Source organism: Pungitius pungitius, chromosome 5, assembly GCF_949316345.1.
Source record: "Pungitius pungitius chromosome 5, fPunPun2.1, whole genome shotgun sequence".
Taxonomy (NCBI): Eukaryota; Metazoa; Chordata; class Actinopteri; order Perciformes; family Gasterosteidae; genus Pungitius; species Pungitius pungitius.
The window spans coordinates 3,299,539-3,317,967 of record NC_084904.1 but is presented as its reverse complement, the minus strand read 5'-3'; the positions used below and the strand labels follow the sequence as shown (position 1 = coordinate 3,317,967).

At 42.6% G+C, this 18,429-nt stretch overlaps 1 protein-coding gene across 11 annotated transcripts; it reads right to left on the bottom strand.

Annotated features, from left to right (window-relative positions):
- Positions 1 to 1,294: 1,294 nt before the first annotated feature.
- Positions 1,295 to 17,435, bottom strand: atxn2 (ataxin 2). 11 transcript variants are annotated; one of them, XM_062562216.1, is made up of 26 exons: positions 17,417 to 17,435; positions 15,187 to 15,217; positions 14,818 to 14,877; positions 14,372 to 14,443; positions 13,405 to 13,555; positions 12,474 to 12,488; positions 11,528 to 11,652; positions 11,236 to 11,327; positions 10,837 to 11,025; positions 10,389 to 10,576; positions 9,815 to 10,063; positions 8,059 to 8,244; positions 7,613 to 7,783; positions 7,332 to 7,439; positions 7,163 to 7,233; positions 6,732 to 7,075; positions 6,368 to 6,431; positions 6,111 to 6,257; positions 5,457 to 5,474; positions 4,832 to 4,904; positions 4,340 to 4,533; positions 3,620 to 3,746; positions 3,305 to 3,538; positions 2,921 to 3,135; positions 2,426 to 2,597; positions 1,296 to 2,102 (listed from the first exon to the last, which is right to left on the bottom strand). In XM_062562216.1, exons 3-26 carry the CDS (start codon positions 14,848 to 14,850, stop codon positions 2,074 to 2,076), a joined length of 3,267 nt encoding a protein of 1,088 aa, XP_062418200.1. In that variant the 5' UTR covers positions 14,851 to 14,877; positions 15,187 to 15,217; positions 17,417 to 17,435; the 3' UTR covers positions 1,296 to 2,073. The 11 variants fall into 11 exon arrangements, with proteins under 11 accessions (XP_062418196.1, XP_062418197.1, XP_062418200.1 ...); XM_062562209.1 differs by lacking the exon at positions 17,417 to 17,435 and adding an exon at positions 16,715 to 17,233; XM_062562210.1 differs by lacking the exon at positions 17,417 to 17,435 and adding an exon at positions 16,715 to 17,233 and having other exon boundaries at positions 4,838 to 4,904.
- Positions 17,436 to 18,429: the final 994 nt, after the last annotated feature.

Below are 18,429 nucleotides of genomic sequence, written 5' to 3'. Positions count from 1 at the left end.
ATGATTTTTTATAAATGTCAGTTACCCAAAACTAAAAAAGGATTTAGGAAGAGCCACCATGTCCCTTGAGGGTTGAACCCAGAAAAGGTTTAAAGTACAGAAATTTGGGGCATTTGACATTAGTGACAGGGACGTGTAGGTTGCTCCATCTAAGATCATTCCAGTCATGTCATGGGAAAAAAAATATTGTGAAAAAAGTCAAAAGATGTAGGGTCAAAAAAGAAAAGATTTTTTTTAAATAATAGGTGAAACATTATTATAAAAAAATATATGTAAGGTCAATATATATATATAATATATATATATTATTAGGGCCGGGACTCGATTAAAAATATTAATCTAATTAATTAGAGGCTTTGTAATTAATTAAAATTAATCGCATTTTAATCGCATAAATATTTGACCTGAGAACAGTGAGAAGTAATTTTTTTCACATGGATTTTTATTTTTGTTCAACCAATTCCAGCAGACAAGTGTAGAAATAGCATATTTAGAAATATAGTACTTTCAGAAATTCAGGTAGTCTATAGGTAAGTAGACCTTCTGTAAACTAGGTTTTTTTAAGTAGACCAATACTTTCAAGTACATTTAGAACATTGGTTATTTTGTCAGACGTGGACTTAGTTACCCTGGTCTTTAAACCAGTCATCTGGTGCAGTGTGGGTTGGGTGTGGGTCCTTGTACGTCCACGCTAGCTGCTAATTGTTTTGCGTTGAGGTGATACTTGAGGCTCGATGTGAATTCCTTGTTGCACAGCTTGCACACAACCATGCTCTTACCGACGCTTCCATCCGTGTGTTTATTATAATAAGATTTCCCATTCACGGGGCCAACCGACACGGTCTCGTCAGCTTCTTCGTTCATGTTCACTGTGGTTTGTTGTCTGAAGTCATAAACGCTAGTTGGTGCTCCAGTATAATCGGTCCTCCGAAACTCATGCAGTGAGAAATGTTCCGCGGTGCAAAAAATAAGTGTAAAAATGCGTAAAAAATGTTTAATGTGTTATTTTTTGTGTAATTAATTAATCTTAATTCCCATTGTAATTAATTAATCGTAAATTAGCGCGATAAAGTCCCGGCCCTATGATTAATACTTTTTAATGGTATTAGTTTCTTGGAGTGTGTCAGAGGTTTATTGTTGTCATTATCCTCAAATCTTCACTAGTAAATATAAAGTATATAAAACCTGGTTGGCCTTTAAATATTTACAGCAGCATGATGGGTTGAAAACCTTCAGATGTTCATGTTATGAAGGAACAGAAGATAAATGCACAAAGCAATACAACCACAGCAAACGTTTCAGTTTTTAAAACTTTTTTATTGTTTTTAATTTTTTTTGCTCATTTTTTAAATTATTTATATTATCTACAAAGTAAAAGTTAACTTAAAAGTTACATAAGGGTCAGGTGAGAAGTGGGATCTGATCACCTCAGCCATTATAATTTCATAAATAACGTTTCTTCTGTCCTCTTGGCTGCCAGAACATGTTTATTTCACAGGAAGCTTCTCGTCATGTTTCTGTTTTTAGTTTGGTTAGAAACCTGTCATGTAGTCTGGAAACAAACGCAGCACATAGCAGCAGCAATAAACAGTATGTTTAATACTGTCTAAATGTTGGAAGATTTTCTTAGAACAAGGTGCAGACAAAATATAAGTTCCAGTTGAATACTCCTCTTCACTCTCACTGATTAGTTTCTCTCATTCTCTCTCTCACGTATTACTTGGCAAGCTGATTCAAGATACAATTTGGTTACCCCTGAAAGTGTGTGTGGGTGTTTTGTGTGTGTGTGTGTGAGATTATCTGTGTGTGTGTCTGCATGTGATTGGGGGCTGAATAGCAGTCTTGCCTGTTAAAACTCTAGCTGGATAAAACGTGTCACTGCATCAACCTCTTGAACATCCTCTTATTGCCGAGTCTGGGAGGGAAAGAAAGAAAAGCTGACGTGAAGCATGTCTGGTGAGGATGAGGAAGGGGAAGAGAGGGAGGGCTCTAACTCTTCGTCGCCTGGTTATGAAGGCTCCGGTCGAGGAGCGTGACGCAGAGCGGGTCCCTCGGCTCGCTGGTGCCCTCTATCTACAGCTGCTGCTGATGATGGGCTTGCACTGCAGACACCACACAAAATGGGGGAAATGAAGAGCTCAAGGATTCAGAGATTCTCCACAATTGAAACGGTTGAGGATGAGACTGTAGCCAACAGATTATGTTCAGCAGCCAAAATTGTGGCAGATCAGCACATTCTACTAATAAATAAATAAACAAACAAACATATGCCACTTTTGGCAACATGCTTGAGAGTTTCTTTACATACTTTGACCAGAGCAAAGTGGCCGAATGATCACTCTCCCTGAAAGCAGGCGGCAATCCCAACTCTGCAGCCTCTTTTGAACGGCGACCACAGAAGCGTTACTTGATGAACTAAACCCACCTTGTGGATGTGCCAGGTAGGAGAAATGTGTGGTGGAGGAAACCGGTATGGGGTTGAGGGCATTCTGGGGCATTTGTTGCTGCGGACCACCTGGTGGAGTAGCCATCAACATCATAGTGGGGTGGGTCTGCCCCGGGTGGTGAGACTGCACCATGCCAGACTGCATATGGGCCTATGTTTGAGAGAATGCAAATAAAGTGATGACACAACATTCACACAGGACCCGGATACTCCACTTACGACCAGGGGACTGTTTTTGTGAGTGAAGGATGAAATAGGGCATAAAGTTTAGCATCCCGCTTGCAAACACTTAGCCCAAAGCTCTGGCTTCTAAATACAGGAAAACCTTTTGCTGATTTACACGCATACATAAAACGCTTCACAAATACACAGCCCTGAAATGTTTAATATTGACCACTTCACACTTGGAAACTGTTTTTAAAATTCCTTCTTGTTGTCGGTTGTCGCGCCAACAGAAGGCAGGTTGTGACTTACCTGCTGCACGTGTGCCATGTGGTTGTGGTTGTAGCCGTGCTGCACCTGCTGTGGGTGGATGTAGACCGTCTGCTGGGCGGAGGGGAACGATGCCTGGGGGGACTGGGGATTGGGCCCCGGGGTCATGGAGGGAGGAGTGGGGGCCAAGGCAGAATACATCTGCTGCTGTTGGGGCTGGTTGGCCAGGTGGAGGGCCTGCGCTGCTGCTGCTGCCGCTAAGACACACAGAGGCACCCCCATAGAAACACAATGGCATTGCACACAACACTGCTCCATTCTAAACCAGGTGTAAGGCTGGCGCACCTGTCGCTTGTTTTCAAAAATGTTTCAGTGGGTGCGTTGCATGTCTCTGCAAACATATTTGTAGGAATTAGGCAACCTCACCTGCAGCGGCCTGCTGGTGCTGCTGATGCTGCTGATGCTGCTGCTGATGCTGCTGATGGTGCTGATGGTGCTGGACTGGGCTGGCAGCTGGGTGGTTAGGAGGACCTCCATGTTGTTGTGGACCACCCTGCTGGCCTTGGCCGGTGGGTGTGGCAGAGGGCTGGGGGTGCTGTTGGTGAGGGTGCAAGGTGGCGCTGGGGTGGGGGTACTGCTGAGGCATCGGCCCTTGAGACACTGCGAGACATTAAGGAATTGAACGGTAAATACAAAGGGACCTGCACATTTTGGCTGGCAGATGAGCGAGCGCTGACGTACCATACATGGTGTGTGTCTGCTCGGGGTACTGCGTAGTTGACGAAGAGACGAGCGTGGGTTGGCCGTGTGTGGGAGGCGCCATCATCCTGGCACTGCCCTGCATTACCGGACTGAACACATGCTGCGCCTGGAGGACACGCGGCCAGAGTCATTCAGACATACATCCCTCTGACGGAGTTTAAAAATGAAATACAAGTAATGTCCATATAACACCAAACTCAGAAGGCTTTGCTAATTCGTTGTGCTTTGATCAAGTGCAGTGGTGAAAAAAATCTCTATTCCTTCTTCTCCTATTATCTCAAATCCTTTAAATTAATCGCGTCGTCAGATTGACAGAAGTTGGCGGCAACAAAACGGAATGAAACCCTCATCCTTTAGCAATACGTAGTTATCATGAAGCAAATCACATAACCACCTCCGGTACTTTTTGTATTATTGGCCTGATGGCAAACAAGGTAACAACTCGTCAGGCGTGAGAGTGGGAGCCTGTCAGCTCCAAAAAAATCAGTTAACGCGATGCATCGAGCAGGCGTTCTGACAAGCTGCTCGACTGCGAGCATCCGGGAGACAAATGGCTGACAAGCGAGCAGCTGGTGACGATGCCGGGGTCTAACGGATGGTGCCGGAATAACTGCCGTGGTCACGTGTGGTTCTTAACAGGGGTGCCCCCCCCCCCCGTGGCGAACGCCTCTAGCTTGTATTGTTAAAATACAAACTTACCTGTGACTGGTAATGCGCCATTTGCTGCACCAGCGGCTGACTGGTGAACTGCTGTGGGCTGCAGGTGAAGTATTGGGCAGAGTAGGCCGGGTTCTGTGCTACAATAGGGGGTCCCGCGGCCGTGGCTGGGTGCATCATAGTGGGGGCGCCGGGCGGGTGGTGCTGATCTGGCCTCTGCTGGGGCATGTTGGGAACTGGAGAATCATTTAAAGAGATTACATCAACAGCCAATAAAACAGAATCATTGAGTTTGAAAAAAAAAAAAAAAGGAACTGCTGGTTTTAAAAAGGACAAGGCCTGAATATAGGAGGACCTTTGCTGTATAAATAAAATAATAAAAAGGTAGCATCTAATGCTTATATTTATTATTGATGTATTTCTGTCTTACTGGCTTGTGTCTGAATGCTGCTACAAATGTTTTTACAGAACATGCTCAAGAGACCGAGTGACAGCAGGGGGAGAAGAATGACACAAAGCCGCGTTTATTCTCACCTTTACCTGGTCTGTAGGGTTTAGACTGGCTGACTGTCATATGAGGCATCTGGACCTGGTACATGGCTGGGGACTGAAGTGTGGAGGGGAACGAACATGAACAAGAAAAAACATGTTTATACCCAAACTTCTCAAAACATCATTCTCAAGCATCATTTAGAGTAAAGTAAAAGGGTAAAACCAGCCCTGACTAAAAACCAGTGCAGCTTTGCTGTGGTACTCTCGCCTTACTTTCCGTCCGTGGGACACCACCTATTCAGCTTTTAGCATTAGTAGCCAACCCCTCAACGAATACAGACTGAGGGAATTATGTCTTACCTGGGGACACATTTTCAATGCCTCTCTATCATTGGGCAGAACCACGTGTTTTTACAACCACAACGCTGCTCGTCATCTTCCGTTCCTAACAGTATACACCATGCATTTATGTCAGCAAAAACAAAGACGCTCAAAATCCTGTTAGTTTACAGCTCGTTTTTGTTGCAAAAATAATATGAAGTTATAAGTCCATCTGCGATGACAGTTTAGAATGAACTGCAATAAGAAGTTGGCAAATAAACATCCGATGCCATTTATTCAACATCTCAGTAGGCTACTGACAAAATGATTAAATAAATTCACAAACCTTCCATATTATGCTTTTCTAATGGAGCGAGAGAGAGAGAGAGAGAGAGAAAGGAGGGGGAGAAAAGGAAAAATAACCACTCTTTAGTCAATAACCACGGTATTTTATGGTTTACATGTGTCTGATCACCAGGTTTTTCTTAGATCAACATAGTAAAGAATTTACGACTAAAAAACAGCTCCCATCTATAATGGTTGTTAAAGTCCACACTACTAAGCTACAAATCTTAAATATGTTTAAATTATTCAGCCAAAGTCATTTAGACAAATAATAGTGTCTGGAAGATGACTGGGGGGAGGGGGGCGGTGATGATGAAGTGAAGGCTGCTCATTTTCTGTGTATTAAAGTACACAAAGAAAACTAAATAGCCAGAAAAATGAATGTGTGCAGCCTATTAAAATGGAAATTAGGACAGACATATGTTGGAATGCATTGAAAATTAATCGGAGCCAGCGAGGGAAAGGAAAATACCAATGACAAGACAAACAGAAGCACCACGCAAGGAGACCTCATGGTGATGGTCGTTAGGGTTTGGTTTGAATGAGCTTTGCATTTCATACTGATTCAATGTGATACTCGGGGCGACATGCACTGCAAATAAACAAAGGCGTTGGTCTTCATACTGGAATTCCATCATGCAGGTGCGGGACTCACCTGCACTCCAGGGCTGACCGGTGTGAGGGGATACATCTGTGGGAAGCAGACTGTCTGGCCGTACACAGTTTGAGGCTGCTGCACCACGATGGAGGGGCTGGGCTGGCCCTGGGGCCGGGGGGGCGTCGGGGTGTTTGCTGGTTTGTGCTGATCAAGGACCATATGGAGAGAAACAGACACAGAAAATGAGTTCCGCTACAATCGGAATTCGGGGTCATTGAGTTGTGTTGCCTGGGGGCGGCAGCAGCTCTTTTTACCTGCGCATTGATCCTGGGTTTGAACTCATTGGCATTCGGGTTCAAGGTGGATTTTCTCACTTGACTGCAGTAAGTGAAAAATGGAGGAGACGATTACATTTAAAAGGATCATTCCGAAATTGTTGTTATAATCAAACTTATCCTAAAAAGATTGCTTATTTTCTAAAGAAATGCTGGGCAAAGTAGTAACTAGTTCAGTTGTTGGGTATAACATTAATCCGTATGTTAGGCTGAGTTAACTACAGCGCCTTCCTTCATGGGGAAGCAGGAACAGGTCGAACAGCACACCTCTCACGTGTGACTTTATGTTAAATACCAACGTTGGTTCTGGGATCTCCCCTCTCCACCGTACTTTTCCACTCACTCGTGCACTGCCTCCTTTTTCTCCTCCTCCTCTTCATGCTTCGGTCCACCGAACGAGGACGCGGCTGTCTGAACTCCCTGTGATGTCACATCCAGTCCCGCCCTCTTTTGGTCGGGGGCTGATGGAGACGGGGACAGCGCAGCGGGGCTGCCGGGCTTAGTGGCGTTTGTGGTGGATGGAGCGGGGGCGCCAACGGAGGGGCCAGCAGCACCGTCTTCAGTGCCTTCCCGCCCCACTGCTGAGGCTTTGTCCAGGGAGAGGTCTTTCGGCTTGTCTCCTGCATCTCTGGGCGGCTTGGTCACCTTCTGGTCAAAAGAAGCTTCTGGGTTTGAACTAGACTGCAACTGGAAGAGGAACACGAGTGTTTGATGAGGCACAGCCAAGCTCCAGGGCTTCCTTTAGAAACAAGTTAGTTATGTCTGCACACTTACCCTAAAATCAACACTAAATTTCTTTAAATTATCGATTTGTTTTCTGTGATCTGGCGCCATAGAAGGAAGTCCTGCAAGGTGTGTAGAGAGGCAGAGATAAATGATTGAGGGTTTCAGTTATAGTTACAGAATGCTTTCTGAAAATAATGCAGCCTGTGGTATATTGTACCTTTACAGACTGTTCTGGTGATACTAGCTGAGCTTTCCAAGGGCTTGATGTTTTCCTTGTTTGCAGTGGGGGATGTCTGTCTTGTCTCCTGGACACGGCACTCTTTTGCTGCAAACCGAAGAATAGTCTGATGACTCCCAGTAAAAATGCAGAGCAAGCCTATGTTAACCGTTTTTTCTGACGACTTCCGAGCCAGTAATGCAGGGCCAGGTCCAAGTACACAACACACATTTAGTCTTCCTCCCTTAATCAATGTCAGTGTGGCTTGACTTTAACCATACCATCTCCTGAGGCCGAGGCAACCACAGTCGGGGCGGGGCTAGCAGCAGTAGGAGGAGAGGAAGCTGATGTCACTGCAGCAACTGTTTCCACAGGAGCTGGTCCTGTCTGGGGTGCTGGAAGGGAAGAGGCTCCACCAGTACTATTCTGTCTGGGGGAGCGAGGTCTGTGAGCTGAGACGGAGAAGAATTCATTATTAGTTCCACCAACCAACATCAACATTTACTGGCCAGCAAGAATGAGGGTTAGTTTTTCACCCATGTTTGTGCTCATCACCCTATATAAAAAGAGGTGCTTTTTATTACCAGGTGGAAAACATTTTTTTTTAAATAGAAAAAAGGTTCTGCCAATTTTTATTTTGTCTTCATATTCATGTAATAGATCATAACAATATAAATATAAAACCAAAGTGTAAAACAAATAGAAGGGAAATAAATAACTCGATTACCTCCACTAACAACAGAGGACCATGTCCCCCCTGAGGAACTGCTCCTGGTCGGTTGAGTCACTGGGACCTCTCCAGGGGCATTGTGGGAAATCAAATCACCTCCTGGTGGGACTCCAGTAGTCCGACAGGGTGGCACTCTGTGCGCACGAGGCGTCCGCTGGGACTTTGGAGACATCCTGGGTGGGCCTGTAGATGGAGAAAGACCGAGGAAGTAAGAGAGACAATTCCATACACAGACGGCGGCTGTGAGGTAAACACGCTGATCTCTGATGTCTCGTACAATCCCGCAGCGTTGGCTTTTAAAACTCAAAAAAAGGTTTGAAGAAAATAGAGATAAAAGCTCAGAACTGATAACATCTAAAAGTTTTAAGTGTCACATCACATAGTAATGTTATTTGGTGACATGCATGTTAGTGGAGACACTGCAGATGATCCTGTAAAGTGATCCAACACACAACACACTTTTCAAACCAGAACCAGGTGAAGTGACAGATGAGAAATGGGGAAATTAAGGATAGGAAGTGAGGTGAAAACCCTTATTAAAAGAATTCACAATGTGACTCACAGATAAAGGCCCAGTGCAAAACCATTCTTTGATTAAACATTCGTTGATTATTTTTGTAAACACATTTGAAAAGAATATCATCATCGTAATTAGAAGTATTTGGACTGTGAAATTATCATTTTAGCGCAGTACTCCAGCTCAGTGGATTCAACACACAAGGACTACAGGTTTAAAGGGTTTGCCGTTAAAGAGTTCAAAAGTGAACACGGCAGGATCCGTAACTGTTCAACAATGCCCTGCCAAATTGTAAGATAATGAAAAGCGCATCATCATGGAAGATGGTGGGATGCTTTATAATTTGGATTTAACAAGAGAGTAACTAAGTACTTGTTGTCCTCCAGCTGTTGGATCTAACGAAGCTGCACTAGCGCAAGCCTTTAATTACAGGTACGACAGAGGACACTGGTTAAGTGTCATCAAAGATGCAACGGACTTCTGTTTTCAGCAAAAGAGATTGAATACAAAAAAATACCATTATTGGGAGCCATATATATTTGGAAAAGGAAAATATTTTCTTACAATCTATTCAATATGGATGTGAATAAAAAGCATCAAAATGAAGCTCAAAGTTTGTATTTTACCCTCATTTTTATTGATATAACTTCAAATCCAATGCGCTAGAGTACAGAGCCAACACAACAGAAGATATCACTTAAGCACTGTATGTGAGGCCCAACTGATTAAGTTGTTTTATGTAATATATCCTCATTTAAAAACTGCCAATTCAAACCTGTGGTTGCATCTTTCCCATTCTTCATTCATAACTTCACATTGTTTTGCATTTAAAAAAAATTGGACTGATGGAGTAGCTATGGCTATAATAATTCTAATCAAACTTGTTTTCAGCAATGAAACAGTCAGAACATTCCTAATTAGTTGAAATAGCTTCCCATCTGGACATAAAGCACATCGCACATTGTAGTGCGACCACATGCCAAGGTGAAACTGTCTGACGCACTGACAAAAGATCCGCTAAAAATTGAAACCCTAATACTAATATAATAATACTAATTTGAAAGAAAATTGAAAATCTGACCCCAAATTAGTCTGAATAAGCAACTTTAATTTGTTTCTGAAACTAGTTTTCTTATTTAACTTTTGTGACCCTTTGAACATCTTTCAATCTAATTGTAACTCAATCCATCCAACTTCAACTCATGCCTTTGCCCAGGTCCACACTGATGTGGGTACCTTCTGAAGACATGCGTTTGGGCAGAGTGGAGGCTGGCGATGTGGGCCCATGGTGGGAAAAGGAGGATGAGGAGGAGGGATAGGAGGGGTGGGATGAATGAGAGGGAGGCCTGGAAGGTCGAGAGGGGGGTCTGGAGGGTGGTCTGGTGGGCGTGGTCGCCCGAGGAGGCAGGGAGGAGGGGCCAGACTGGTAACGAGAAGGGGGGCGGGAGGAAGGAGACGGACAGGGTGAGGGCCAATGGGATGAACCTAAAAAAGGGAAGGACAAATGATCAAGGATGACAAACGGCAGATAACAACCAGTCAAAAGGGGGGAAACAAAGGTAAAGTAGTAATTTAAAGAAAGGGGGATTGATACATACAAGAAAGAATGTCAAGGCAGAAATAAAAGGGGTACTTAACACATACGGTTCGATAAATAAAAATGAATGAAATAGCAATAACCAATGTGAACATCCCAGAGACGCAACACCTATTGTTTCCGCCGGCTTTACATCATTTACACAGGAGAGAATAACGGGAAATAACATCTGTGCCTCCGGGGTGTATTTAGTGTGTGATTTGTCAGTCATACCTCCGTTAACCACCCTCTGGTCGGGCCCGGAGGTGGGACTGTAGTCGTGAGGTCCAGGTCGAGGAGTCGGGGGTCCCGCTGAGCTCTGAGCCAGACGGGGGGAATTCTGACGGCCGGGTGCCCAGGACATCGCCTCCCTGTTCCTCTGACCTGGAGGAATGTACTTGTTCTCTCTGGAAACACACACACTTACTTTAATTATGAAGGAAGTATTTGTTCTGGGAGCAGCTGCTGTTCACTTAGTGAATTTGCTAGAACTACTTTGTCTCCCTTTAAGGCTTAAATATGCTTACACTGCAGACCCACCCTGTTTGCATTATGTACATATATCATGTACTTGAGCACTCATCTGTGCACTCAAACAGGGAGTACAATACTTGAGTGGGAAATTGAAATGCTTCGAACACAAAGTTGTCCATAGATGTAGCCTCTAAAGTTCTGGTCTCACCTGCTAAGTGTGTGAGTGTCCCTTTCTCCACGCATTACAGCAGTGTATTTCTCCTCCTCAGAGCGTTCATCGTTCTCCAGGGCCACACGGGCCTTATACGTGGCACTGGCCTCAATCTCCTCTGCCAGCTGGGCAGCACGTGCTTCTCTCTTAAGGAACTCTTCAGAGTTGTCTCGCTCCAGGGGGACGCTGGGAAACAAGTGCAGGTCAGACTACGACAATGTGTGTGACAGTGTCCAGGGAAGACCTGCCATTCATTTCATTACACAAGGTCGTATAAGTTAAACACTAAGAAATATCTTCAGTAAACACACAAAAGGCAACAAAATAAGTTATTTGAATGGCGAAAACATAACATGGCCCATAACAAGGGAAACACATAAACAAAAAGAAGCTTACGTATATGTTGACAAGCTGCTGTCATATGTAGACAAGACTCCATACTTCTCCTCGTTGTACTTGAACATGTCATTGGGGTCCCAGCCATTTGACTAATATGACGGTGGGGGGGGGGAGAGAGAGAGAGAGACTTTGACAAAAGAGCCACTAACACATAATCGATGATCTGGATCAGAAAAACTTCTGATTGCTTCATTCCCATCACATTTAAGGTTTTCCATTTACAAACTTCATTATTTGAAGTCCTGTATGCATTCCACATGCTCCCAAGTTTTCCATCTTTTTCTCTTACCACATCTGTATCCAGAGACTCGAGGCTGTCAGAGTTGTGTGTCTCCCCTCCATCCCATGGCTCTAGATCCTTCTCTTTATGCTCGCCATTGATCTTAGCGCTCACTGCCGAATCTGTGAAGTTGTCTGTGGCGCACACACAAAGAATGCATATTTATGTATGTGTCACACACACACACAAACTCACAGCAGCTTATGATGGCATGTTGTCACATGGTTACACACTTGTGCCGCTGGAGGCACATGGTATAGCCAAGGTCTATGTGGAGCTAGTTGCGGTTCACCAAGTCATAACCATGTATGAACCCGACTGGATTTTAAAAAACAAAATCCTTTAGGCCAATTGTTGGCTAATTCCATTGAGCTGGTAAAAATAGTATTGTATTGATATTCAGTGGAAGCAAGAATACGAGAACAGCCTTGTGAAGAAATGCAAATAGAAAAATACAAATGACCAGTTTGGCCTGTAAACATTGAATTGTTTGAATTCATTGCTTCCCCTACGTTTACAGCTTTTTGGGGGGGTGGGAGGGAGCCTGCAAACGCAGAACTGAAAATGTTGGTGTTGTGGGCGCCCCCCTATATTACGGTAGAGGAAACACTGGAATAGAATCAACGGAGTGCCACGTTATTATATTATGTCATTTCAAGCAGAACCTCACATGCAATTATCACGATGGCATCTGCTGATTAGAGCCGTGTATGACAAAGCACGTGCCAAAGTCTTCCACCAAAAGCAACATCCGGTCAAAACATGTAGCAACACTGACTTGGATCCAACATGATTCTTAGATTACGAGTACAGATTAAATTTGTTGATAGAATTCCGGGATCAAAGTAAAAAAAAAAAAAAGGTACCAAAAAAAAGCAAACCCCAGCCAAAGAGACTTTTCTGAGGTTTCAGTGTATACAGAGTTGTGCAAGAGGAAAAAAAAACGTTGTATTACCTGCATCAGAGGAGACTGGACCATTGGAGAAGAGAGAGATAGATCAGTCAGAAAATGGACTTTGAGGTAGAACAAGTGACTGATGAGGATACGAACAAATTAAACTTTAGTGTTGTTTTAATGGATTTAGTTAAGTCTAGTACACTCTGACCACTTGAATTCCAGCTATGAAACTGATCATATGCAACTTGTTAAAAATGACATTTCTATCTACAGAATGAATTAATAAATGACCTCGTTGACATAGTAACATAGGATCACTAACATTAGCATTGGTGCTTCAGATGTTTTACTTTTCCAGTCAGGGTGTACATTTCCACAATCCACACACTCAGTTTAACAACAATTTTATTTTTTAAAGTTGCACCAGGTAACTCTTCAAAGCATGTGGCAAGAACCTCAGTCTTTTAGAAAAATCATTTAGTCCATTATCATTCAAAAGAAGAATTATGTGGGTCAAGACTACGGCTGTCAGGGAATATTCTATATTTTAATAACCCTAACCCTTAAAAACAGATATTCAAATGTGAAAATGAATATTCAAATGTAAAAAATAAACAATAATAAAACCGTGGCAGCAGCAGCGCTACTGTAGTGACTTTATATTCAAACGTGATTTTTGAGCAATTTTGACAACCCTAGTCAAGACTTGGTTAATGAAGACTCATTCAGTCTCTATTGAGTGTCCTTGCTGTGGCTGGGCAACCATTGGACCAATCAATAGATCACATTAGTCTTCAATGACTGGCCACTCAGAGCAGACACCCAAGACTTAACTCCCGGCAAAGCCTCTCTGATCGAAGCGGCATCTACAAATTCAAATGGATCAACATCGTGTGTGCTACAGGGGTTTTAAGTATGTGCAGAACATTGGTGTACAAAAAGACTAATGGTCACTAGATACAAATATGACAACAGAGTCCCTCGGTACCTTTCCTGGCGAAATTCAGGTCCACATCTTTGAAGGTCACCACAACGACATCTGATGCCTTGAAAATGATGCTTTCCACAATATCTTCTTTCCTGGGAGCTATGCTTGGCTCTGGGCTCTTTCTGTGGGCTGCATCCAACACCAGGTCACACTATGGGGGGGGAAGTTATGTAAACTATAATATATCAGCTTACAAAAAGCATGCCTCTGTATTCACATGACTGCACTGGATGAACAAAATGGGGAATACTTTATTCTGACATGCTAATACGCTAAATGATGCAGGAATTAATTTAAAAAATGAGAGATTATTGGACAATAATTTTGATAAGCAGAGGGAAAAAAATGAACAAGATTAATTTAAATCACATGGTTGCGTTTAATTGGGATGAAAACCTACCATCTTGGCCCAGATGGAGGAGCTTGTGACCCAGAATTTTGAAAACACAAACCCAGCAAGCAAACAACACATTGTTAACTAAGAGTGTGCAGAGGGGCAGTGAGTAGCTGAGAATGTTTGACTGTTCAACGTGCACGCCAAAACCAAATGAGATTCTTGATTTCGGGCAAAAAAAAAAATGGTTTTGTTTGCCCTGTGCAAGCAACAAATAGTCTATTTTGGAGTATTCTTCCATCATTATTCACATTTCAGTTATATTTATTACCTCTTAAAAGGTTATATAACAGGCTGGTGTGAAAACAAGGTAAAATGTACATCCCATAGGGCACCTAAAACAAATCCGCGCCAAGAGAACTGGACAGAAATGTCTACCCCTACTCCGGTTAAGCTGTTCATTTGGGCAAAGGGAAATTTCCCCACAAGGCAAACATGGGAGAATATTTCAACCTAAAAGGGAAGATGAAGGGCCACATACCTCGCCTCCTTAAAAGGATAGATGGTGCTAATCCTATAACTACATTACACATCTTTCTTCACATTAGCACACATAAACGTTGTTATCCTTACCTCTGGACCGTATGTCTTAAATACTCCTTCATAGACTGCTCCATTTTTCACTTTCAGCTCACACTTGGTTCCCTATGAATAAATATGCCTATTATTATTATTATTCATTGTCTGCAACAGTCATACAATTAAAAGTGCCAATATGTTTTAAAATAAAAAACTAGAAACCCATCTGCTGTGAAAAAGAAATGATTGATCAATCTCTGCTTTCATTAATGCAACCAGCTGACTCTACAGATCACACAGGCTTTGCTTATTGTAGCGTAGGCAATTTGAGAAAACCGTATGATGAAAGACAGACTTCAGGGCATTCTGCTGTTACACATTAATTTACAGTAGGCACAAATTATATTCTAACTGCTTATTTCTCTATTGAAGTTATACAGGAGGCCACATAGAGAAGGGTGTACTAGACATACGTGTAGAAACAAACACAGTAAACATACCACCACTGAAGTCAAGACATGGACCATCCTCATATTTGCATATACACCATTGAAAATGACCTAAGGGAAAAAAAAAAGTTAACTTCTGATTTTTTCAAAGAAATACATTTGCTTAATACGCTCTCATGTATGTAACATCTATTCAATGTTTATCTGCAACTTTTAAACTATAATATATCAGCTTACAAAAAGCATGCCTCTGTATTCACATGACTGCACTGGATGAACAAAATAAGTATTATAGGGTTTTCATAAATGAGGCCTCCTTTTTTTGATAATGAATAGAAATTGGGTTGACTCATTTTCACATGATAAATCCCCATGTTGTATCAAAGCCCACTGACTTATGACAGTTAACTGGTTACTCACTGCTGCGGCACCTTTACCACCGTGTCTTCCCCTGAAAGGGAAAAAAATGGCAGCGTTGTAAAACTTGCCATCATCATCATCATCATCATCACTGACGTTATTGCTAGCATTTTAACACAAAGCCATCTCTAATGAAGGCAGCTGAAGACTGATAGAAATCTTGTGAGACGGCAGGGTGTAAATCTATGATGGTACTGAACTGCTGTTTCACAAGAAACATCACACACAAATTATGCAACCAAATACACATTCAAATGTCTTCGGCATCATTATTAACGTGACATCTTTTAATGCAGCGTACAGTCTATATTTTCAAACAGGTTCCAGGATATTTTGCTGGTTGGAATAGTTCAATGGGCTGCCAGCCAAACACTACTTGGAGTAGTTTCAAATTTTTTTTTTGTGTCAAAAGCATGTCCTAAAATGCACATGGCCAAGCACTCACACTTTATTCAATGTGGGCAAAGACCAAGATATCCCTCCTTGTGGAAGAGTAATATGCGTATTTATCGATATTGAAAATGAAATAAAGTGAATTCAGGGTATGTCGATGAACTATGCGCGTTTTATCCATTCGTATTTCACTCCATGTTGGCCCGGCCTAACGGATGAATCTACGCCATGAATGGGACGTACTGTCCTAGTGACCGGGGAACAGAAGCCGGACCAGATTAACACCGGCGATATTCACGGTCCGCATGCAGCGGCTCCAACGACAGTAGACATTCGCTTTATATTAGGACGCCCATGACAGAAATGTCATGCTTCAAGGACATTATTGCACGCGAAACAACGTCAAGGTTGAAAGCCCGTCGGTCTCCTCTTCGTCCTCATCCTCCTCCTCCTCACCCCACCGTCTCTTCACCCGCCCCATTCTATCATGCGCCCACACGTTTTATATGAATTTCTTGACAAACCCGTTGCAGCAATGTTGCGGTATCGTACCAACCTAGACGAGGGTGAAACACCCACCCCCCCCCCCCCGTTTGAGCATAGACCCTTAGATGGCCCCCCGTTAGCCGCTGTAAAACGGACTGAGGCAAGTGCACCGAATTACAAGCATGGGCTGTCAAACGGCTAATTAACGGTGTTAGCCAAAGCGGCTCCGAGCCGATAGTAAAACGATATCAGCAACTTGGCAGGCAGCATCAGCGCTACACGCGTGTGGAGAGGTGTGTGTGTGTGTGCGCTGAAACATGTCTAAATGCATAACCACAGACCAGATGATACGATTTAATCAACCTGGAGGAGAGGGGAACATAATATCGAAGTTGCAACATTACCGGAGCAAGCAGCACACAGGCCTCGATAGCGCAACTGCAGAGCGTTGTGCTAACGTCGCAAGGCCCGCATAGCGTCCAGAAACACGCAACGTTAACGACACTACTTTTCGACTGTTAACGAGAATGTCATCTCACAACACTGCCACGGTTAGAAGCGACTGTACACGAGTATTGCAATGTGGCCACGTTATCCTTCGCTGCTTTCTTTTTATTTCGCTAAATTCGGGTTTTTAAATTCCACAGACCTGCCCAGATTCTGTCGTCCCCCACCGCTTCCTCCAGCACCGGAGGCGGCGGCGGCGGCACCAGAGGTGCTGCCTCCGCCAGGCTTGCTGCGATTTCCACCGGCCTTCATTGACATGGTGATCCCATAAAACACAGCGTCTTAAAACGACCAACTTCGCACCGCAAATCCTCAGCGACGTGCGGTTATGTGTCAGAACGTTAGCAATCCTAAAATGTGGCAAGCTAACAGAGTAATGTCAACGTGCCTGTTGAGGATGGTACTATGCTAAAAAGCTAGCTTGCTAGCAGTTGCTATCTAAATTAGCAATCTGTACAAATCCTATTAAAACGGAAAAACATATATTTTAAAAAGACAACAAGCGTCAATTACTCTTCCAAAATGAACAGGCGTGCTACACCTCCTGTCAACATGTTGTGTAATCCTAACAAAAAAAATCGTTTATCTCCAAATAGGGTTTACAGCTATCTCAGGCTCTTTCCGTTGCTAACAGCGAAAAGACCAAAACAGTCTGAAAGGGACAAAAAACAGCGGAGGGATATATGAAAGGCGTAGTGGCTCACAGCGTGTAACGTTTAGCGAATGTTTCTGTGATATGTTTGTTTTGTTACCATCAATTTGCTAAAATACAGTCATAGTCATATTTGATCTAGATCACCAAATAAATAAAAACATACTCGTTTATTTTGAGAATAATACATACAACGTGGCACTATTTTCAGGAAGTCCTCGAATCATCGACGGCTGGTTTGTGGCATCCACGTGAGCCGGCGAACAAACTACATACACCGGCGCTCACGCAAAGAAGCCATGGAAACAGTATTTACAATCGCGTATGATGCTAATTTAAACATTACATTATGATTGCATGATGATGACGCTTTCTTAAACGTTTGGCCATCTTGCAAATAATTGTTATGACCTCGACCATTCGGGAAAATGAACATAAATAGTCAGAGGCACTTGCAGGTAAATAGCCATAACACCATATATTATTCAATAAATGTATACATTGATGATTTTTTCTTTAAAATATCTAATGGTGCGTCATTGGAGGAAAATCAAAACATTTGTATTCATTGTAAAGGCCTTGTGTACTGAATTAATTGAATCAACGTCTAACTGTGTTTATTTATCTTATTTAAGTTAGACAGAATGCAAGATAAAGAAGGATTATTAGACATAACTTTTAAATAAAACATAAACACAGTAAACATTCCACCACTGAACTCAAGATATTCACCATCTTTATTTTTGCATATACACAATTGAAAATGACCTGAATGAAGAGAAAAAAAGTAAACTTCCGATATTTTCAATGAAATACATCTGCTTATTAGACTTTCACGTGTATATGACATCTATTCATATTGGCAACAGATTTATTAGAATAAAAAGGAGTTCTGTACAACTTTTAAACTTAAAAAAAAAACATGCCACTGTATTCCTATGATGCGGCAGGGAAATTTACAGCAGGAAAAGTTAAACTGTAAGCAGACATTGTACAATAAAAACTATTTTAAGTAATAAATAATAAAAAGAATCCTCAATAACTGAAATTAAATGAAATATGATATATACAGACAGATTATGAAGAATGGATGGATCGGGAAAAGTGGTACAACAAAAAAGACGATTTACCACTTTTTCCACACTTCCAATATTGGCTAAGCATATTTGTGTGGGCACACCTATCCTTTAGTTCAGCTACCCAGT